At 48.5% G+C, this 21,795-nt stretch overlaps 4 protein-coding genes across 5 annotated transcripts; 1 reads left to right on the forward strand and 3 right to left on the reverse strand.

The window, feature by feature from the left end:
* The first annotated feature begins 21 nt into the window (after positions 1–21).
* LOC119209038 (zinc finger protein 629-like) lies at positions 22–2,998 on the forward strand. The gene is made up of 3 exons (XM_037457973.2): positions 22–421; positions 697–834; positions 1,281–2,998. The coding sequence occupies exons 1-3, from the start codon at positions 184–186 to the stop codon at positions 2,114–2,116; spliced, it is 1,212 nt and encodes a 403-aa protein (XP_037313870.2). The 5' UTR covers positions 22–183; the 3' UTR covers positions 2,117–2,998.
* A 102-nt stretch (positions 2,999–3,100) lies between these two features.
* On the reverse strand, positions 3,101–8,016 carry tmem71 (transmembrane protein 71). 2 transcript variants are annotated; one of them, XM_037457980.2, is made up of 10 exons: positions 7,765–8,016; positions 7,076–7,108; positions 6,897–6,936; positions 6,288–6,563; positions 5,962–6,203; positions 5,545–5,730; positions 5,360–5,426; positions 5,159–5,229; positions 5,000–5,049; positions 3,101–4,914 (listed from the first exon to the last, which is right to left on the reverse strand). In XM_037457980.2, exons 2-10 carry the CDS (start codon positions 7,089–7,091, stop codon positions 4,891–4,893), a joined length of 972 nt encoding a protein of 323 aa, XP_037313877.1. In that variant the 5' UTR covers positions 7,092–7,108; positions 7,765–8,016; the 3' UTR covers positions 3,101–4,890. The 2 variants fall into 2 exon arrangements, with proteins under 2 accessions (XP_037313877.1, XP_037313878.1); XM_037457981.2 differs by having other exon boundaries at positions 6,288–6,497; positions 7,765–8,013.
* A 309-nt stretch (positions 8,017–8,325) lies between these two features.
* On the reverse strand, positions 8,326–12,194 carry ift57 (intraflagellar transport 57 homolog (Chlamydomonas)). Its single transcript, XM_037457967.2, has 11 exons — positions 11,705–12,194; positions 11,277–11,451; positions 10,935–11,053; positions 10,662–10,752; positions 10,223–10,294; positions 10,017–10,139; positions 9,759–9,830; positions 9,252–9,383; positions 8,995–9,057; positions 8,829–8,895; positions 8,326–8,725 (listed from the first exon to the last, which is right to left on the reverse strand). The coding sequence occupies exons 1-11, from the start codon at positions 11,881–11,883 to the stop codon at positions 8,544–8,546; spliced, it is 1,275 nt and encodes a 424-aa protein (XP_037313864.2). The 5' UTR covers positions 11,884–12,194; the 3' UTR covers positions 8,326–8,543.
* A 2,660-nt stretch (positions 12,195–14,854) lies between these two features.
* Positions 14,855–20,822, reverse strand: cavin4a (caveolae associated protein 4a). The gene is made up of 2 exons (XM_037457978.2): positions 20,237–20,822; positions 14,855–16,630 (listed from the first exon to the last, which is right to left on the reverse strand). The coding sequence occupies exons 1-2, from the start codon at positions 20,642–20,644 to the stop codon at positions 16,052–16,054; spliced, it is 987 nt and encodes a 328-aa protein (XP_037313875.2). The 5' UTR covers positions 20,645–20,822; the 3' UTR covers positions 14,855–16,051.
* Between the last annotated feature and the right edge of the window lie 973 nt (positions 20,823–21,795).

A 21,795-nucleotide genomic window follows, 5' to 3' on the forward strand; every position in this document is an offset into this window, starting at 1 on the left:
TCACTTCCGGGTTCGAGTCGGTTCTGTTTACATCAGCTGGGGAGACGGGAGCGAGCACGTTTCCGTCTGTTCGAGTCACGAGCCCTCTGAGCCGGTCCGTCCCGACGTGCACACGCGCGCGCGCGCTCGTCTGTTGCCGTGTTGTTGTGGTTGTTGTTGTTGTTGTTTTCCTCCCGGTGAAACATGTCTCCGGCCGCCCGCTTCCCCGCGCAGCTCGCCTCCATCATGGAGGCTCTGGCCAACGCCGCCGTGGCGGAGATCTGCGCGCTGGTGGACGGCGGCTACGCGGCGCTGCAGCTCGAGATCTCCCGCAGCCGCCGAGAGAACGAGGCGCTGCGCAGGAAGCTGCGGGCCGCGCGGGCCCCGGGACCCGGGCACAGGCCCCCTGGAGCCGGGCCCAGGAGACGCGGGGCCCCGGGAGGTGAGCGGCGGTCCGAACGTAACGTTGTTATGCTCTTATGTCATTGGCTTCCTATTCGAACATGTCAATGCTTTACTATGAATGTATATTAGTGTTTTATTTATATAAACACACATATATGTGTATCTTCTGATTATCATGTGTGCTTTGTTTCCTCTCCCCATTTAATGGGATTATGACTACAGGACATGATCAAAATAACCATTTTATAGTATTTCTGACATTATGAGCAACGGTCCCAGGTCCATAACTTGTCCCGTGTCCCGTCCCCTCAGGCGAGGTGAGGCGCGCCACGCCGTCCCACCAGGAGACTCCGCGGTGCTCAGACTCTGGACAAGAAGCCCCAGCAGGGACGAAAGAGACGACCACGCTGGTGGACGCAGTCATCAAGGTGGAGGACGACGAGCAGGACGGTGAGGACGGATGCTTTATTCAGCAGCTACGACGATTGTGTCCACGGGCTCTCAACATGGAGAAAGCTTCACGTGCTATGTGCATTCTGGGTAGTGACCAGCAGGGGGCGACTCCTCTGCTCCCATAGACGTCTATGAGGAAATGACTCTACTTCTGTGTAGTGACCAGCAGGGGGCGACTCCTCTGCTCCCATAGACGTCTATGGGGAAATGACTCTACTTCTTTGTAGTGACCAGCAGGGGGCGACTCCTCTGCTCCCATAGACGTCTATGAGGAAATGACTCTACTTCTGTGTAGTGACCAGCAGGGGGCGACTCCTCTGCTCCCATAGACGTCTATGGGGAAATGACTCTACTTCTGTGTAGTGACCAGCAGGGGGCGACTCCTCTGCTCCCATAGACGTCTATGGGGAAATGACTCTACTTCTGTGTCCATCCCTCTGCAGAGTTTTGCCGGGTGGTTGACGAGCAGGAGGCGGAGACACAAGCCCCGTCCCAGCTGACCAAACAGGAAGTAGCGGACGAAGGCGTCGGTTCGTCTCGGCCCTGGACGAGTGGGGACGTTGGTTCCGATTCTGCGTCCCCCCAAACAAACAGCGGCTATGACTGCATGCTGTTCGAGCCGCTCGTTACCCAGAATGCTTTGAGTGAGGATCCCGGCTACGCCTACCCTCTCAACGCCGGCGCCAGCGTTTCCGCTGCGTCCGATTCGGCCCGCGGCGCCGGCTTGACCTTCACCGTCACCGAAGTGGTGAGTCTGGCGGCGGCGGAGCACCGGCAGCCCGCCGGTCTCCACGGCAACCAGCCGGGGGCGCCGCCACCGGCGACGGACCCTCGGCTTCCTGCGGGGAGGGAGCCGGCGGTGCGGCTCCACGCTCGAGACCGGCGGGACAGGTGGAGGCCGCAGGACGCCGGCGGGAAGACCTTCAGCTGCAGCTTCTGCGGGAAGACTCTGGCCTGCCTGAAGAACCTGAAGACCCACATGAGGGTCCACACGGGCGAGAAGCCCTTCGTCTGCGCGCTCTGCGGGAAGCGCTTCGCCGACTCCAGCAACCTGAAGCGCCACCAGAGCGTCCACACGGGCGAGAAGCGCTACGGCTGCGTCCACTGCGGGAAGCGCTTCGCCCAGTCGGGGTCCCTGAAGGTGCACATGACCGTGCACACGGACTGCAAGCAGTTCAGGTGCACCTACTGCGGCAAGACCTTCATCTCCGGGAGCCACCTGCGGCGCCACGTCACCATGCACAGCGGCGAGAGGCGATACGCGCCGGCGTTTCAGTGACGGGGGGGCGACTCATCGGCGTTTTAGTGAATAATTACACGTCGTTTAGCTTCTATCCAAAGACACCTGGTTTACATTTAGGACGAGTGTCCTCAGGGACACTTTGACGTGGGACATGGAGACATTAAGACTTTATTCACGTTGGACCTCCAGGAGACACGAGAAGACGATATGAACGTGGAGCTTCAAGAGCTTCAAGAGCTTCCTCATTGTAGTTTCTGCTGTGTTCACAGATACTGACGCAGTACATACACTCACCGGCCACTTTATTAGGTACCCCATGCTAGTAACGGGTTCTCTGTAAACCCTAGAGATGGTTGTGCGTGAAAATCCCAGTAGATTAGCAGTTTCTGAAATACTCAGACCAGCCCTTCTGGCACCAACAATCATGCCACGTTCAAAGTCACTCAAATCACCTTTCTTCCCCATACTGATGCTCGGTTTGAACTGCAGGAGATTGTCTTGACAATGTCTACATGCCTAAATGCACTGAGTTGCCGCCATGTGATTGGCTGCTTAGAAATTAAGTGTTAAAGAGCAGTTGGACAGGTGTACCTAATAAAGTGGCCGGTGAGTGTATATACATGTACATATATGTATATATATATATATACATATGGATGTATATATGTGGGCGGAGTCTAAAAAGTTGAGCTGAAATCCTCGACCCGTTTGGTTTTCTTAATAAAATGTGCATGTTTGAAATAATTTGTCTTCCATCAGCTGTTTGAGTGTAAACAGGAAGCAGTTCGCCATGTTTACATTTTAAGATGCATTGACTGTTTTTTGTTTATTTATTGTCATTTTTTAATAAAAGGATAATTGTTGATTCTTTATCTGTGAGCAGCTATCGTTTCCGTGTTTTTATGTCGTCTATACTTTTTAATGATGATGATTCTTTCTGCTCACGTTTACCTGTAAACTGCCTTCATGGCGCTGCAGTCAGAGTGAAACGTGCACGGCTCACATTCACGTGCACACGTCTTCATTTTTAGTCCTTTAATGAGTGATCAATATTCCTTTGGACTTGAAACAAAACACGGTGCAGAATACTGTGAAAAAGGATCTGAATTGTGTTGCATTACATTACAAACATTCAGGAAAGTTCATGTTAAATGTTTTCAGTACATTTGATGTTTTACAACACTTCATAAATGTTTCTATTTAAAAGGAAACTGACAAACTTGACCCTCATAACTTTGATCGTGTAAAGCTGCATGTTTTTGGTCACCAGGGGGCAGAAGAACCCACATTATTCACAATATATATATATATATATATATATATATATATAATGTCCAATATTAACACTTTTCTCTCTGCTTTGGTCTCCACCAAACAGAACGTGGCTCATATTCTCAGCCACAAAAGCTTGTTAAAGCTGCAGAGTTCATTTGACGAATGCAGCTTTAAATGCAAAGTGAAAGTCGTGCAGAGAAGCAGATGAAATATCAGTAACATAATGATTTGATTTCCTGAATCGTCGTCACATTTGAATAAAAAAACAGACGATTCAGAAACTCTAAAGTAGTTAAAACAACGATTCTTAACTCAACAAAGTTATGAATATTATATTCCTCTAAATACATGACAGGTCCTTTATATTCTTACATGACTTGAACTTGATTTGTTTCAATGGATCCATTAAAGGAACCAGGATGTAAAAACCCATTTGAAGGAGTGGACTCGTCTCTTGAGGTTTGAGGTCGAACAAGAATCAATTTAAGAGGAAAATGTAACTTTATAAAGCGGAGAGAACTTATTCGTTAGCATTCATTAACACTTTGTTTCCTGATGCTAACGTTAATTTCTCTTTTCCTCCAATCGCCGATCAATACAAACCGCTCGGACCGATCAGGCATTTTAGAGCAACAGTTTTAAACTAGTCTATTATAGTACAAAATGTGTTTAAATATAAGTGCATTCCCTTTTTCAAAATGACAGTGATATTACTGTCTAATTAAATTAAAACTAATATAACTTTAATTCAACGTTGCAATAGAAGCAAATTGTAACATGTTAGAGCTCTTCTATAAATTCACCTTATACGCTACTGCGCCTTAAATGTGTCAGCAGCCAAAAATACTCAACTTTTAGATCTAAAAACCTTTCTAAGTGCATTAAACTCCACCCGTCTGCTGTACCCTGAAGGACAAATCCAACACTGAGGATTCCATCTCTGTGTTGCGTTGTATTGTGTGTCTGCACAGCGGGCCGACAGTGAAGGCACTAAACCAATAAAGGCTTTTACTTTGAAGGGCTCTGAACCGATGAAGGCTTTTACTTTGAAGGGCTCTGAACCTGTGATGATTTCATTTGACATGAAGTAGAACGACGGGTACCTGCTGCTCTTAAAGCTCACTCACTCACTTCATCAAGTCATCAAGGACTAACGTCTGATTGGTTCGGTTCATAATGAGGTAGGATGATGCAAAACAAGGTGTGGGTGTCATTGGAGTCCTTGGCCCCGCCCACTGACCTGTAAATCAGGAAGGCTTTCATCTTCCAGATCAACCACAACTTTGATCAATTTACATTTGTCAAGTCACAGCTCTTATTTTGAAAATAAGTGCTGTTGGACCTCGATTGGTTCTCCAGGCGAGTTTCAGTCTGAAGCCCCGAAAAGCAAATGTCCACCATTATCAACAGAAGACCCGTTTACAGAAGATCAGGAGAAGATCCGGTTCCAACGCGTGACCCCATGTGACCTAAAAGGGTTCAGGGCTGAAATGTTCAAACACTTCCTGTCCCTCCTCTGTCTGCTGGCGCTTCCCTCACTCGTTTCCGGACGTGATGTCCTGTAAACAACAACAACAACAGAGGGATGAGAGGAGGCTGCTGTCGGTGGACAGAGGACAGAGGACAGAGGACGCAAGGACTCACCTCCGTCTTCGCCTTCCTCCACTTGGACATGGGGCCCGACCTCGTGACCACTGAGAAACAAAGAGAAGCTTTTAGAAGACGAGATTCTACGGAGGAGGCTTCATCTCCTCATGAATATGTCCTCCTGAGTGACGGGTTCTTGTCCCCGGGGACACTTACACATGAGCGCTGAGACCGCGGCGACCACGGCGACGGCGGCCGAGGCGACGGTGGCGCTCCACGAGGGACACCTGCAGGAAGAGACCACGTCCTCGTTACGCACCATGTGACCTCAGGGAGGCGTCAATCAGTGGAGACGCCATCCAACCCCAGTGAGCATGATTACTATTTTCTGATCTGAGAGATGGAGACATGCTTTACCCAGAATGCACAGCTGTGAATATGAAGAGGATGAAGATGAGAAGAAGTAGAGCCTTCATCGTTAGCCCTGAAACACAGAAAAACAAACAAATACATGAAGTTCACATCCAAGCCCCCATTTAGCATTTAGCATAGAGGTCGATAATCGAACACCAGCTGATGGACAGCGGAGGGCTGCGGCTCACCTGCGCGCTCAGGTGAGGCCGGACAGCAGCTGTAGTCAGCTGAAGGAGGCGGGACTTCAGAGAGGCCGCCCAGTGACTGGGGGATGAGCTCATTTGATTGACACATCTCAGAACAATCCTCCTCCTGGCGAAGTGGGCTTGGGGGCGGAGACACTTTGTCTGGAGGGGGAGGAGTCTCAGAGTGGTCTGAAAAACAAAAATATTTATGATTTTCATAAAGTTTGGGGTTTGGCTGAGGGACGTTTTCTAGAAACTTGATGTTGTTAAACATCCATTTTAGCTTTTCGTTGGTTCCGTGCAGGTTCTTTAGAAGCTGCGTTCTCTGCAGTGACCACCAGGGGGCGACCCTTTTGTCACTTCTGGTTTCAGAAGCAAGATGGCGACGGTGATCTTGAGGCTCCTCCCACAATTACTCACCGTAAGTGAAGTGGCGGCTGTCGTCCAGCTCGGTGCTGTTAAGTCCAGACCAGGATGGCTCGTCCAATGAGGCTGGGTCCCGGTCCTGGTTCGGGTCCTGGTCCCAGTCCCGGTCCTGGTCCTGTCCCTTCCCGAACACGCCTCTGAAGACTCTCTCGTCCAGCCATGACTGGCAGCTCTCGGTGACGTCACTGAGGAGGCGAGCCAGAGCGCCGCGGGGCCGCCGCCGCCGCCGGAACACCCTGAGAGGAGAAGGAAGCCAGAGATCATGGGTCACGTGATCCTCTCCCCTGATCCCCCAGCGGGTCGGCGAGCCGTTCTCTCACCGGACCGGGTTCTCCTTGTAGGACACGCTGGTCCTGCAGGGGGTGAGGGACACGTTGCCGTCCTCGTCCCGGGAGAAGCTGTCCTCGCTGACGCCGTAGTACCCGTTGAGGAGGAGGCGCGTGGAGCGGCGGCAGGAGCACGGGGCGCCGCCCTCCGCCGCCGGGTAGCAGACGTAGGAGGAGTCCGGGGAGAGCAGGGAGGCGTCGAGGCTGGGGAGACGCAGGGATGTCACATGGTGGGTCAGAGGACACGACCTGGACCCCCGGATGTCATCGCTACATTAAATAAAGTTTCATCGGGCGAAGGTTTTCATCACTTCATCAATCGGAAAACACACGACCGACATTGAACATATTTTCTTCTTCTTCTTCTTATCCATTAAATGTTGAATACGGGTCGTGAATAATTTACTGAAAAGATATCAACGAGATGATAGCAAGCAATCAATCAATCAATGCGTCATTTCCACCTAATCAGCTCATTGGGGACACCTGCTGTCTCCTCACCTGAAATGTGAAATATGAGTTGTTCCCCTGAGAGTAGAGCTCTGCAGGAGCATAAAGCCGTAAAATAAGTATATAATAAATAGAATAAATAGAAGCTCTTACCTGCAGTGATCGGCTCGCTGCTTCCCTTTTATTGGGGAACCTGAAAATGATCAAAAACCTCATGAGTTTTATTAAGAAACTCTAAATGCTGTGTGTGTGTGTGTGTGTGTGTGTGTGTGTGTGTGTGTGTGTGTGTGTGTGTGTGTGTGTGTGTGTGTGTGTGTGTGTGTGTGTCGTACTTGTGGAGAAGAACATGTTTTCCTTCTGGCCGCCTGTAAAGACATTAAATCGAGTTAGAATTGTGATTATTATCAGATAATTATATATATATATTATATATATATATATTAATAATTATATATATATAAACAACGCAGCTCCTCCTGAATCGGCCCCCTTGGACCCCCTCCCACAGCGGGTTTCCCAGCATGCTTTGCAGCAGCTGCCTCTGCCCGAGCTGTGGTGTTGGAGGAAAAGACGTAGCAGGAAACACAAGATGGAGCAAACCATTCCTCCATCAGGAGGGAGACCCCAGATGGACTTTATATTAAATCATTATTCTCTGATACGGTTGTTCAACTTGAATGATTCTCAGCTTTAAGGCTTTATTAATAAATGTAATGAATTATGAATTATTATTGTGTGAGACTCTTTATCATCGTTTGTTATTAGGGATTATTTACTTTAATATGAACTTCTCGTAGTCTCAATAACATTCTTGTGTAGTTCACATTGTGACTAAAGAGGTTATTTATAGCTGCCACATTCCTGACATATTTCCATGGGAAGATAATAACTAAAACATAAGGAAACATTACAAAAAAACCTGCAGGAAGTCACGTCATCATCTACGACCTTAAAGGTGAAACATAAACGTTCATCTAACTGTAACTGACTTTAAACAAAGACAGAACGGAAGTGAGCTCACCGCGACTTTTCGCGCTTTCTCTGACGGAAGTGAAGAAAACACAAAACTCTCCCTCACAGGTCTTCTTCTTCTAATCCTCCTCTTCCTCTTCTCCTAAATGTTGGAGTGAAACCTGGATTCTGTCCTGGAACCAAAGATCTGCAGCTCGGAGCTGCGCACCGGAAGCACCAGCTGTCAAAGTAAAGCACCACACGACAGCTTCCGGTCATCGCCTTCAAAGTAAAAGCGTGAAGGTAACGTGTAAAATTCAGACAATCAATCTGGGAAATTGTGGTAAAAATAGTGGTTAAGTTGCTGCTGCAAGAGCACATGAAGGCCTCCATGACGCAATAATGATAAATGTTAATTAACATTTATCATTATTGCGTCATGGAGGCCTATTTACACTTCTAGATAATTTATTTACACTTATTGATAATCATGAAATGTTAATATATTTATTATAACAAGGCGATGTTAATTATTTTCATTTCACACGCTCCTCTCCGCTCCTGGAGGACCGAGGACCTGAGACGGGGGGTTTGGACATCGTTGTGGTAAATGATGTCATTGTTACAATAAAACGCCCAAGCATTTTATTCAGTGTCATATACAACAAAAATATTTAAAAAATACAGGACATTTAGGACAAAGATACAAATATTTGAATGACTTCAGGCTGCAAATGTGTCTGAAGTTTAAAAGTTTGGAGCTGGTCCCTAACAGACGGGGCCGTGGTGGAGGTGGAGCTAGCAGACGGGTGGGGCTAGCAGACGGGTGGGGCTAGCAGACGGGTGGGGCTAGCAGAAGGGGCCGGCGGCGGCCTCCTGGAGGTTGGTGGCGTTCATGTCCCGCGTCATGTTGGACTTCTCCTTCAGCTTGGCCTGCAGCAGCGTGTGCTCCACCACGCCGATCCTCACGTCCATCTGGAGCACCTCCTGCTTCAGCTTCGTCAAACTCTGCTTGATCTTCACCACCGGAGCTGGAGGACCAACAAGGACAAAGAGTCAGGACCGAGCACACACACACACACACACACACACACACACACACACACACACACACACACACACACACACACACACCTCCATCAGACATGCTGCTGCCCTTCTCCTCCATCTCCTGCTTCACCCTCTCCAGCTCCTCGCTGATCTGAAAAAGACACGCAGCTCTCAGAGCTTCCTTCATGAACCAGATTCATGTCGACAATAAGAATGAGAGGAGCTTCTGGCGCGTGATGCGTTCACTGACCTGTGCCAGGACTCTGGTCCTCTCAGTCACCCCCCCACTGGCCTGCTGGTAGGACTCTTTAGCCTGCAGGAGGACGGGATTCGTACTCAGCTGTTTACTGCTCGTTAGGAGGAGGTCGAGCTCACTGAGGAGGCTCAGCTTCTTCTCTGGTAACCTTTCCTTCACTTATTATTTCTTTATACAATATATATATCTATATATATTATATCAGAACATCTGTAGCTGTGCAGAGGGGAGACACATCTGGAGCTCTTTACCTCGCTGAGCTTGGACTGAGCGCTGCGGTGCTCCTGGATCAGATGCTCCAGCTGCCCGTTGATGTACTTCTCTCTGCTGCTCACCTTCTCCAAGGTCCTGCTGATGTCCTCCTGCAGCTTGTCCAGGTAGGTCTGAGGGGACACCACAGAAAAGACTCATTCACCTACACCTGTTTCATCATCTTCATCTTCTCCTTGCTTCTACTTTTTGTAAACATGACATCATCCGTTCCCCTCAGAAGATCAGAGAGAAGACTGCGTCACTCGTGTCCTAGGGTCTTGTGTCCTAGGGTCTTGTGTCCTGGGACTGAGTGTGGTCTTCTCACCTGTATCCCCCAGGCAGCATCTCGTCTTGTTAATACTCCGGTGGTGCAGCTACACCTTCACCAGCGAGGGACTAAAGGGAGGAGCAGCAGGTGGAGCAGCAGGAGGAGCAGCAGGTGGAGCAGCAGGAGGAGCAGCAGGTGGAGCAGCAGGAGGAGCCACACACCTCAACACTGAACGCACCTTGGCCTCTTGGAGCGAGGACTTGATCCCGTCTCTGTGCTGAAGCATCTGGTCCACGTGGATCCTCCAGTCCTGCAGAGACGGGCCGGACAGGTCAAAGGGCGTCAAGGCGACAGAGTGCATGCTGGGAAACTACAGCCGTCTTTCCTCACATGTTTTACTTCATTTTAATACTAATAATGTTAAACCTCTGCAGTACGCAGCAGGTCTCCAGGAGACTATGGTTCATCTCATCTTAGTCCACCCTGCATCAGGTACCTTGTTGTCCGTCCTCACGGTGACTTTGAGCTGGGGGAGGACTCGCTCCACCTCCAGGTTCCACTCCGCTGCGTCCACCGTCGCCTCCAGGATCTCGTCCGGTTTGGAGGACGTCTCTGCTTCCTGTCGGAGAGAGACGCGCCCCGTCACTGAGGATGTAATCGAGGGTCTGTGAAGGTCAGTGAAGGTCTCCCAGCTGGACTCACGGGGTGGCTGGTTCGTAGCTTCAGAGCCTCCAGGTCCATCACGTTGTCCTCCTCCTCCTCGTCAGGCTCCTCCTGAGAGAAACACATGAACGACCTTCACTTGGGACTCATCTCATCCTACTCTTCATCTCAAACTGTCCTAAAGGTCTTTTCTTTACATCCTGAAGGACAGACAAGATGGTGCTGAATCCATCAGCTTTCTTTGAGCACATATTTCTGGAGGGCCACAGATTATATTCTAATATCTGCTACAGGTTCCTCTTGGCTCACAAACACCATGTTGGTATCCTCATGTCAGAATGCGTCATGTCCGGCGCCTATTGAGCGATCACTAAGGGTTGTGGTGGCATCTGATGAAGGTTTCCTCTCTTCTCACTGCACTCGATATCAATCCATCTGCTCATGGCGACGGGTGGAGAAACTCTTTGAGGACACCTACGATCATCTCCTCCTCCACTTTGCTGAGCGTCAGCTCGGCGTCGTCCTCCATCACGGACTCTTCTTCTGTGGTTTCTGTCGGGTAGTTTGGTCTGGAGGGAAGAAAAGTGTTGAGAGCCCAATCATCTTACATTGCTCCACATGGGACCCTGTAGATCTACATCCTTAATGGCCACAGCCAAATATCAGAACGTGACCTGAAAACACCGCATTGAGATCTTTGACTCTCAGAAGGAACCCAGCAGGGGACCAGAGGGAGGAAGTGTTGGAGTACCTCCTGAAAGAGAAGCTCCGCCTCCTCAAAGCCTCGTCGGCCAGCCGATCCAGCACGAAGCAGACGTGTTCGCCCGAACCCGCCTTCAGTTTGGAGGGCGGGAAGTCCACCTTGACCCCCTGACGGACACGGCGGCGGAGGGGGACAAATGAGACGCCGGCGCTCTGGAATCCACCGTTTCTAATAATAATTCTAATAATATCTAATCATTCTATTCGCCGTTACATACTTAATGCAACGGTTTCATTTACCATTCAAGGAAGCAGACCCTCATTTATGGACGAGACAGAAGAGAACCGTGAGAGCCGTCAGAAGGAGCGGGGGGGGTGGGGGGGCACTCACCAAAGCCCTGAGCTCTGCCAGGATGTTGGAGACGGTGGCGTTGGGCTCGTCGTACTCCTGCGGCGCGGCGAACGGCCTCCCCGCCTCGTTGATGAGCCACGCCGCGATGACGGTGAACATGTAGAACTGCTCGCCCGGGTTGGAGGACAGGAAGGGACTGGAGACAAAATAATGCCTGGGGGGGGGGGGGGGGGGCATACTCTTCTCTTTATATGTTGAGAGGTATTACACATAAGACGGTTATCAGTAGATTACTGCTGTGTATACATTACACATGAGTTGCTTTATTACCTATGCATAACATTAAAGTATAAATTATTGAAAAACATCTTTTGAATTGAAGTTAAACAAATGCGGAAAAATGTGTGCATGACTAGAGCCATATATGAGTGTGTGTGTGTCTGCGTCACTGTGACGTCAATCCTCACCTGGAGAGACTTTTCATGTTGTGCTTGGTCAGAACTTCCTCCTCGTAATTCAGCGCCTTCAGCTTCTCCAGCAGAAACTCCATCGCGACGAAGACCCGGTGAGCGGCTCCGGGGCCGCGGTCGTCTTCGTCTCCTCGTCTGCCGTCGTCCGCCATCGTCGTATCTCCGCTCGTTAGCATCCGCTAGCTGTAGCCAGCCGGTTTGTTTTGGCTTCCTCTCCCGTTGTCAGGCAACGGGAGCTAAGCTAGCGCTAGCCGGTCAGCTAGGAGCTAGCCGCCCGCGAAATTACGTTTCAAATGTATTTTCAGGTCTCGTCGAGGATGAGATTAACATTGTGGAAGAGCTTTAGTGATGTTCACACTTTATAAACCCACAGTGGTAGTAGGCTGAGGAAGTTACATCAGCTAACGGGACTAGCTAGCTGTTAGCATTGTTGTATTCTCAACACCAGCATCATTGGTTTTCCCCTGTGTGACGTAACTAAAGCGTCCCGGAAGTTGTCGACGCTTTTCAAAATGTGAGCTAATAAGCTATAAACAACATTATTTCGAGACAGAAAATGTACAGTAATCACTATCAACATTCTATGGAAGCCCATTTCCGCAAAAAAGAACGGTTAGAAAGTCGGTATTATGACTTTTTCATGCATGAATTAATTTACCAAGTGTTTTAATTCTATTGAAAAACAAGATTTGGACATCAGTTTTTTAAATCTATTTTTATCAAAAATATTTTAACATAGGTTTTCAACTGAATAATTATGTATTCATCAATAAATCAATAAAATGATGAAGATATGACAAATCTAAAATACAAAGTTTACACTTTTTCTTTGTGTATACATATATTATTAAATAAAAAAATATATATTTTTAATATATATATATATTAAAAAGTGTGAACTTTTTATTTTTTGATAATTGGCCAAGCAGCCAGGGCACAAAGCCACAAAACACTGCACACAGATGTACTTGGTTCTTTGTGTGTCTGCAGCATCGTGGCATCTGCTGGCATTTTTTGCTTCAGTGAGCCGCGTCCAGTGGTTTCCAGAACCAACCTGGATCTCAAGGGGGCCTTGGACACAGCTCTGCACCTCAAAGGAGGTCGGGTGGCACTTGGTCTTTCTCATGCGGCTGTCTGGGTGGAATCTGCATTTAGGAGCGCACAAGCTACAGATGCCTTGAAGTGCAGGAGATCCATTTGTTCCAGACCAGACAGTCACAGTGGTGGTGTCCAAGAAGTAGAAGAACACTTTTATGTTCCACCTTTGTTTTTGCATCTGTTTTTGCATTCAGTTGTGTTCCATGGAGCCTTCTGCTTGCACCTGTGCCATAGATGCCCTTGTGTTTCTATGCCCAAAGAGGTGGAATGGAATTGAAGAAGAAACACCTTGGGTTTCTTTTGCTGTTTCTTTTGCTGTATGTCGTCAAGAGGCGCATAACTACGTCGGTGATGCATGACGTCCAATACAGTAGGCAGACAATCATAATTTCCTCCCCATATAAATTCAATACTTGGAAGATTTGTGACTTATATGATTCCATAGATGTTAGTTGATGTCACCAACATTTTACACCTGCAGGGATCTCTCTGAATTGAAGGATTGGTGAGATATGTGACCGGACGTTTCTGACTGTCTGCCATCTTGGTTTTGAGAAATTCATCTTGCACCTACAACCGCTTGCCACTGGGTGGCGATGTATGGGACGAAGAAACAGCGTCCACTGTGGTGACCTCTATGCATCAAAGGGTTAACGTATACCTTTAAGTCGTAATTTCGACTTTCCAACCCTTCTTCTTTTTTTAGTGGCGGAAATGGGTTTCCATAATATTCAGATTCAACAGTACGAAATAAAAAATTGTCACTAATTAAAATCAATACAAAGAAGAAAAAAAGACGTCTCCAACTCTGCGCTTCTACTCTGACACTTTGCAACATTTATATCATTTAATTATGTAACCACCAAGAAAGAATACGCACAGGTTTGATTGTAACAAACGTTTTCCTTTGTGTCTCTTCTACTGATAAACACCGTCTCCTCCATGCATACGGTGCCTTATCCACTGCACACACACACTCCAATGGGAGGGGGAGGGGGGTGTTTGTTTAATATGCATGCTGCTCCCTGCACACACAGGTGGAGCTCCCTGGTGGCTATGTTTGATTGACAGCCCCCCAAACACACACACACACATCCAGGCTGCACAGCGTCTCCACGACTCCTCTGGAACACGGAGGAGTGGCTGTGATGCAAACATGTATCAAAAGAAATAGTCACACATTTCGGGGGGGAGGGGGTGGGGGGGGCTGTCCTCCTCAGAGGGTCACATTTAACATGCTGTGCATGCAGAGACATTTTTAGCCTAGCTTAGCACACAGGCAGCCATCGTGGTTAAAAAGAAGCTGTCCAAGTGTTACCTTTACTTAGAACATTCATTTCAAAGGGTCAATTTATTGTCGTTATGCAAAGTATGAATGCACAATTAAATCCAGTTGTGGCTCAACATTTCTTAATTGGCATTATAAATAATGTAAACAACAATAACATCAACATTCTCCGGTCAGATAAACACATCAAAAACTCGCCATGAGGAACACGTTGCTTCACCTCCTCTGGTCCATCATTTGGACTCCACAGCCTGCTGCTTGTATCCATGGTATCTTGTAGACAGCCAGGAGCATGCTGGGTAGTGGAGGAGCCTCCGCTGGGTTCGCTCAGCTTTCCTTTGGTTCCTTTCAGTTTGGGTTTGTCTGGTCCTTCAGGTCCCTCCGGTTGGTCGGTGATCTTCTCAAAGTGATGAATGTCTAAAAGACAAGTTACCTCCTCCAGGTGCATCGCGTGATGCGTCTGTGAGCTCCTCACCTGGCTGCAGACACAGCAGGGGGCCGACTGGGTGTCTGATGCTTCGTCAAGAGGAAGCTCCAGTTAAATGTACAACATGAACATGAAGATGAATGAACGTTTGGAAGATGTCTCCTCCAGACACGTGGTACCAGGACCAGTGGGGCCTTCACACTGGACGCCGCTGTGATGGTGCTGGATGCTGTTTCTTTATATTTGACCATACAACACGATGTTGTCTGTAGTGTGAGGCGTTTGAGGACCTGATGGAGGAGCGCGTCTCCTGAATATATCATTAAACATCATACAGGTTTCATGAGAACTTTATTTATAGAAAAACAAAAGGTTAAATGACACCACAGCTGTTTTTCAATAGAATGCAATAAACCTGGATTGAGATGATTGTAAATGACAAATAACTGTTATGGAAGATGCATCCTCACTCACCAGGTCAAATAAACTGAACACCAGTCTGAAGCCAAACAGGAAGTGCAGATTAAGACAAAACACAATGACAGAAACTATGAATATAAAGCAGCTACACTGGACATGAAGAAAGAAGAAAAGAGAAGCGTCAGAGGTCCATCGCCTGCAGCTCCATGGAAGCGGGACCGGACACACAAACCCAGCAGAACCTTATTAGGATTCCAGTGAAAACGGTTCCAAAGACACCAAATGAGTGTGAAATGAAGGAAGCAGACGTGATGCAATCAGAAAATAAAACACAGACTTTGAGGATGTGTGTTTTCATGACATTTGACAGGTCAGAACTGGCCACTTTATTTTATTCAATTAAACGTATTTCACTGCACTGAATTCACCTCTTTATTCTGATCTTGTTTCTATAGGCTCTATCTTTATCTAAATCTTGGATGTAATTAATAATAATGATTTGTTGTTGAAAGTTCGCTTTGAAAATAAACTCAACGGACTCAGCAGTCTGTTCTTGTCGTGACTATTTAATGCTAATGCGCTAACCGCTAACCCATATTACGTCCTGCGTGACCAACTCACGTTTCCCCGTTTCGGTGCAATGAATGCTGGGTAACTGAGGCCCAGGCTGTGCACTTTGTCTTGTTCTTCGTGTGCTTCAGAGGCTGCTGAGGCCCGAACCGACCACGTTCTGTTCCACCGTCATTTGATCTGTAGTTCCCTCGTTCCACATCACATGTACATCCAGGTCAAAGTTCAACCTTCATCGTCTCCCTTTGCAACCATTCCTTTTCCTTCCAGCACCTGCACGGTGACCCCGTTGACCCCGGTCACCATCTCAAACCCCTGACCTTTTGGTCGCACACAATCTAAACGGGATTTCTGTTTGAAAACACCGTCAGCGGATAAACTCTGACGGAGTAAAGTGACTTGAGTCAACACCGTGAAAACAGATTTGATTTCCAGAACAAAAATAGCCAAGTGTCCGTCATCGACGTCGACCAATCAGAGAGCCTCCCTCTAAGCGCTCGGCATCGCGTGCGTTCCTCCGATGTTCCTCCTCCCTTCCGATCTACTTCCCGTAATCCTCCTCCCCTTTCCGGGTGGCGCCGGCCTCCTCCACCGGCCCCTCTCTCTTGGTTTCCATGGCGACCTCGGTGTAGGGGACCGGCTTCTCCTCCGCGGCGGCCGGGCCCTGGAGCTCGCCCTCGGCGCCCTCCTGCCCCTCGGCGACGGCCCTCTCCTTCTTCAGCTTGATGCGGAAGGTCTCCTTGTTGGGCGCCTTCTTGGCGATGTTCTCCTTCAGCCGCTCGCCGGACTGCTTCAGCCGCTCGCCGGCCTGGTGCATCCGGTCCCGCCGCTCCGGCGGCATGACCTTCTCGCCCAGGTTGTGGAACTTGGTCCCCAGGCTGCCTTTGGTTTTGTTCATGTTCTCCTTGGAGAAGGCGGCCTTCAGGGTCTCGGTGCTCTTTGCCACTGATTTCTTGATGCGGGCGGCTCGCGAGGGGTCGGCCTCCTCCACGCTCAGGTACTCCTCGTCCGAGGAGAGGTCGAGGGGCACGTCGTAGGAGTCGGGCTCCATCTCCAGCCCTTCCAGGCCGCATCCTTTGGGAGATTTGGTGACGGCGACTGATGGGACCTCGGCCTCGCCCTGCAGAGAAGAAGACACAAGGGGAGGTGAGGACAACCGAGCCAAGAAGACGAATAAAAACCATGCAACTAATCTTCTTATTGTGCATCTTCGGTGCCTTTAGTGAACCCTTCAATGATTGCTTGATAACCCTTGATTCCACCAGGACTTCTCACTACACCGGACTCACAGAGGAACCCGTCTCATCGTCTCTTCTCTCCCTCATAGATAAATACTACGCTGCTCGTTGATGCCGGTCCAGATGATAATCCTCAGAGAGTCTGAGAGCTGCAGCCTCCGGAAACACTGCCGTCTTCATGGGATCAAGTTTTTCTATTTTTACAGACGTGGAGAAACAGAGACGCTGTTAGAAAGGAAGTATCCGACGGGAACACAAGATGGCGGCTATAACAATGACACCATCTGGTGTGAGCAGGGGGGGCCATGTCGGTCGATACGGACTCAAATATCTCCTCAACTAATTGGCGGGTGAGAAGAAAAGAAATGTGGTCGTTCATGATCCCGATGAAGGAAGCCTGTGACTTTCCATGAAAGTCATTTGATCGTCTTTAACCTGCATTCTGTGTAGTGACCAGCAGGGGGCGACTCCTCTGCTCCCATAGACGTCTATGAGGAAATGACTCTACTTCTGTGTAGTGACCAGCAGGGGGCGACTCATCTGCTCCCATAGACGTCTATGAGGAAATGACTCTACTTCTGTGTAGTGACCAGCAGGGGGCGACTCCTCTGCTCCCATAGACGTCTATGAGGAAATGACTCTACTTCTGTGTAGTGACCAGCAGGGGGCGACTCCTCTGCTCCCATAGACGTCTATGAGGAAATGACTCTATTTCTGTGTAGTGACCAGCAGGGGGCAACTCCTCTGCTCCCATTGACGTCTATGAGGAAATGACTCTACTTCTGTGTAGTGACCAGCAGGGGGCGACTCCTCTGCTCCCATAGACGTCTATGAGGAAATGACTCTACTTCTCTCTTGATTTATTCCCTCAGTAAACATTCACTTAATTCACACCTCTAGCTAGCTGCCCCCCCACCCCCCTTTACCCCCCTCTGCTGCCCCCTACAGGTGACTTTGACTGTGAGATCCAATTAATCCTAATGACGCTCATTCATCAGGGACGAGTCATCGTGTCACACCGTGTGTGTCTGGTGTTTATAACTGGGGGGGGGGGGGGGGGATAATGTTAACATGCTCCTAAAGATTCTCATCTGATCTATCTGATGAACCGCGTTGGGCCTTGGGTCATGTGACCTCTCGCTTTGCTCGTATTGGCTCCTTCGAGTGGTTCGACTCACAGACCTCGCCATCGCTCTGCTTCTTTCTCCGCCAAAACGGAGGAAATGTCACCAACGGAAACTCATTCATTAGCCCTGACATGACGCCCTGTTCGACCCCCCCCCCGGCAGACATTTTTCTTTTTCTCATTAGCCCCCGGCCTTCATTAGTCAGCCTCTGACAGACCACCTTGTTGCTTCCCAGTCAAAATGAAGCTCTATATTAGGAGATGGACGGAGGCCTCAGAATAAACCGACAGGGCATCCGTCACCAGGAAACTCCACACCACCCTCCTCTGGGGGGGGAGGGGGGGTGAAGGGGGTTTAGGGGGAGCAGGGACACAGAGGAGAACCGGACGGTGATTTGATGGCCACCGGCTACGGTTACACGCGTTCTCCATTATGCTGAATAATACATGACATCATCTTTCAGATCAAAGCCTCTGTTGTTTCCAACGTGAGACATTTGTTACAATGTTAATTTTGTTACTAATTCAATCCTCAATGTAAACCACATTGAACAAAGTTAACCTTGTTAATTATGTTTAATGTTTCACGTTTATCAGCGTTAACGTCTCTCGTGTTACAACTACCCCCATCTACCCCCCCCCCCCCCCAGAGCTCATTAACCCGTCTTCTTCTTCATATCTTTACACAACACATTGTCTGGCATTCTTACATTTTGATTCAATCTGAGTGCCCCCCCCTCTATAGGTTAACCCCCCCCCCCCCTGATAAGCTGCCCTGTCTGACCCGGATGCTGTTGGGCAGCAGTTTGTAGCGTGACCCCCCCCCTTCCCCCCCACCCGGCACGATGGCCCAGAATAGTTCTCTCTGTCACGGATCTGCAGCAGCTGTTAGCAGCACATAGCGAGGTGGGTGGGGGGGGGAATCGACCTCCAACACACCAATAGCTGAATGTGGGACTGCAGCATCGGATCAGCTGTTTAAAGTAAATGTAAAGTTTACATTAGTACAACGTAAAGCTCAAATATACAAACTATGAGCTTTTGGTTTTAAAGGTAGAAAACTGAGAATTTAAACTAGTTTCAGTATTTTCATCACAATGAAGCTGAATCCGAATCTTTCTAAAATGTATATATTTATATATTTATTTAGTTTTTACGCCTCATTAACCACTAAAATACTGCAGATAATTCCTATAAATCTCCCCATGTGTGACGAGGTATTTATTTACATTGTGGTCGTCCTCTGACTATGTTCAAGTACTAATTTGGTTCTTTGAAGGGACTGTTTAATAATATTTAATAATAATTACATATCCACCTCAATAACTCATTGCTTTATCACCTGAACCAATAAGGATTGTCCAGATTATAATCTTCCTTCTTTGGGAAGAATTAGTCATTTGTGTCACAAAATTACGGAGGGACATTCGGGCCCATCAGGAGCCGATGGTCACGTGACCTGATTAAGGTGCACTTCTGTTGGGGGGGTCGAGGCCTCGTCCTCTTAGAGTCAGAAATGAGTTGATGAGGACATGAATCCACCTCCAGCTGGACCGGACCTGATGGAACCGGACTGGAGCAGGTCCAAATACAGACAGTACATATAGATATATGTATATATTTATATCTTTACTCGTGCCACAGCTGCAGACAGGGGGGGGGGGGAGGGGCTTAGTTTGACGACGTTGTTCACCAATCAGGATTCAGCATCATGTGAGTGGGAATGTTATCACCGTCTCTTTGTCATCTTCTGTTGCTAGGAGACCATTGATCTCTTCATGACCTTATATGGATTGTTGTGTAAATGCAGCACGGCAGATTTTCAGGGATTTTATAGAAGTTTTAACATAATTGCTCATAGGTTTAATTACCCAGTAATTAACAATCAAAAGATAAATGATATCATCTCCTATTGGCTGGAATACTGCATATGATTCATGTTCATGTTCATTCATACATTTCTCTCGCTGTAGTTGCTACTTTGCATTTGCTCATTTGTTTTTTTCAATGCGTGATAACGACCATCCGCCTCATTGTGCGCTTATATCAAAAACTTTAGCTTTACAACAAGAGAAAACTCTTGCTTGATCAATGAAATGTATTTTTACTGGATGGTTGAAGCTCACTCTGATCTCTGCCATTTAAAGCCCACAAACTCAAACCAGGTTTAACCAGCACGTGATGGAGGTTAAATATCCGAAGCCTTTGATGTGTCGGTTTATTTGATTAAAGCGTAACAACTGGGCGACGTTACTAAGTTCAACCAAGTTTCTAATGATGGATTTTTACGTAACGTTGCTTCAAAGGACACAACTAGTCAAATGGGGACAACTCGTGTCCCAGTACAGGTGGCCCTGCTCACCTGGTAGATGACCACTCTGAACTTGTTGCGGGTCAGCAGCTCGTCCTGCGTGGTTTCAACCTTCTTCACGCGGACGTTTTGCTTCTCCACGCGCGTCCGCACCTCCTTCACGTTGGCGCTGACCTTGCGGGTCTTCTGCAGGAGCTTCTCCACCGTGCAGCTGGTGTCGGTGTGGTCCTTGGCCAGTTTCAGGACGTCGCCCTGGATGGTCTTGATGTTGCTCTCCAGGTCCAGCTGACGCTCCTCCATGCGCTGCTGGCAGGACTGGACGTTGTCGATGATGCCGGCCACGCGCTCCAGCAGGGACAGGATGGTCAGGGCGCTGATGGGGTTCCCGGCCTCGTCCTCCACCCCGACGATCTCCAGCTTCTCCTGGACGCCCGCCGCGCGGTACTTGTGCTGATCCATCGCCGGGCTTTCGGTGGAAGGTCTCTCACTTGGAGCGGGAGCGTTCCGAGTGGTTCAGCTCGGGGACCAGGACCAACGCAGTCACCGACAGGGAGACGACACCCAATCACCGGGGACCCAGACTCAGGTCTGAGGACACGAGGAAGGGGAAACCCCACCCTCTCCCTCTCAAAAAAGGCTCCCGGATCCAAAGGGAACCTGAATTCAGCTCACACAGTTCAACCCGCGGCTAAAAATAAAACGTCTTTGTAAGGCGACACGCGGACATATTGGGAGGCGGGTGGAAGTCCCCCTCCAGGTCACGCTGCGCTCTGGGAGCCACGCAGATCGATTCATCACTTTATTGGACACGGGTCCTCGCTCGCAGCTGCGATTTCGTGTACATCTACGGCAGCTTGGGAGTCATTCCGCTCCGACAAAGAAGCAACGGTCTGCTTTGATTACACGGCCTTTGGGGCGGGGGGGGGGGGGATTAAACATGGCAGCAGCTGCATCTGCATCTGATGTGATGATGTACGTCTCTCTGATTCATCAGTGGCTCTCGGCCCTACGAAGCCATTGACTCCCTTTGTCACCTCTAAGTTCTGCACAGACGACCTTCAGCGGTTCAGTCTCATTTTCTGAGTTGTTTGTTTGTTTTGAAGGAGGAAGGAAAGTTGCTCAGAGACACATTTGGTTAAAAAGTTTAACTAGAAAATAGAGATCGATTATTGGTCACTGCTGCTCATACAGATCCACTGGCCTATTGACTGATCTAAGGGCGTTTTCTGTGTTTATAATCGAAAGTTGACTTAGTCGTCCTGTTTCATCGAGGTACAAACGCTGAATCTGACGAGGGACCGATTCTGTTTCATTTCATTGCAATAGATGGATGAATTAAATTCTATTTATATATTAACACGGTAATTATTGAGATTTGTAAAGGTCTGGATTCCTGCTGCATCTTTTCTGTCCTTGTGGAGACAAGCAAACCACTTGTTTTCTGAATGGAGTTCGGTTTGTGCTGCGCTACGCTAACACCGTAGCATCTCCATCAACACTCAAAATCACTGAATCTCGGCATTAATGGTTGGATCATTTCAGCAGCGTGTTAGTTTGGACTGGATGTGTTTGACTGAAGCCAGCAGCTGCTCCTGTCCCTGAATTACCCC

Source organism: Pungitius pungitius, chromosome 15 (genome assembly GCF_949316345.1).
Source record: "Pungitius pungitius chromosome 15, fPunPun2.1, whole genome shotgun sequence".
Taxonomy (NCBI): domain Eukaryota; kingdom Metazoa; phylum Chordata; class Actinopteri; order Perciformes; family Gasterosteidae; genus Pungitius; species Pungitius pungitius.

Bases quoted from the DNA above. Each gene is read 5' to 3' on its own strand.
- ift57 (XM_037457967.2), bottom strand. From the start codon at position 11,883: ATGCTAACGAGCGGAGATACGACGATGGCGGACGACGGCAGACGAGGA. The intron at 11,054-11,276 runs GTGAGTGCCCCC...CGTGTCCGTCAG, and splicing joins TGGCAGAGCTCAGGGCTTTG to GGGGTCAAGGTGGACTTCCC. The intron at 9,384-9,758 runs GTGCGTTCAGTG...GTGTCCCCTCAG, and splicing joins CCTCGCTCCAAGAGGCCAAG to ACCTACCTGGACAAGCTGCA.
- tmem71 (XM_037457980.2), bottom strand. The intron at 5,230-5,359 runs GTAAAGCATGTC...CTCTTCCTGCAG, and splicing joins TTCACAGCTGTGCATTCTGG to GTGTCCCTCGTGGAGCGCCA. The intron at 4,915-4,999 runs GTGAGTCCTTGC...TGTTGTTTACAG, and splicing joins GGAGGAAGGCGAAGACGGAG to GACATCACGTCCGGAAACGA.
- cavin4a (XM_037457978.2), bottom strand. From the start codon at position 20,644: ATGGATCAGCACAAGTACCGCGCGGCGGGCGTCCAGGAGAAGCTGGAG. The intron at 16,631-20,236 runs GTGAGCAGGGCC...TCTTCTCTGCAG, and splicing joins TCAGAGTGGTCATCTACCAG to GGCGAGGCCGAGGTCCCATC.
- LOC119209038 (XM_037457973.2), top strand. From the start codon at position 184: ATGTCTCCGGCCGCCCGCTTCCCCGCGCAGCTCGCCTCCATCATGGAG. The intron at 422-696 runs GTGAGCGGCGGT...CCGTCCCCTCAG, and splicing joins GAGACGCGGGGCCCCGGGAG to GCGAGGTGAGGCGCGCCACG. The intron at 835-1,280 runs GTGAGGACGGAT...ATCCCTCTGCAG, and splicing joins GGAGGACGACGAGCAGGACG to AGTTTTGCCGGGTGGTTGAC.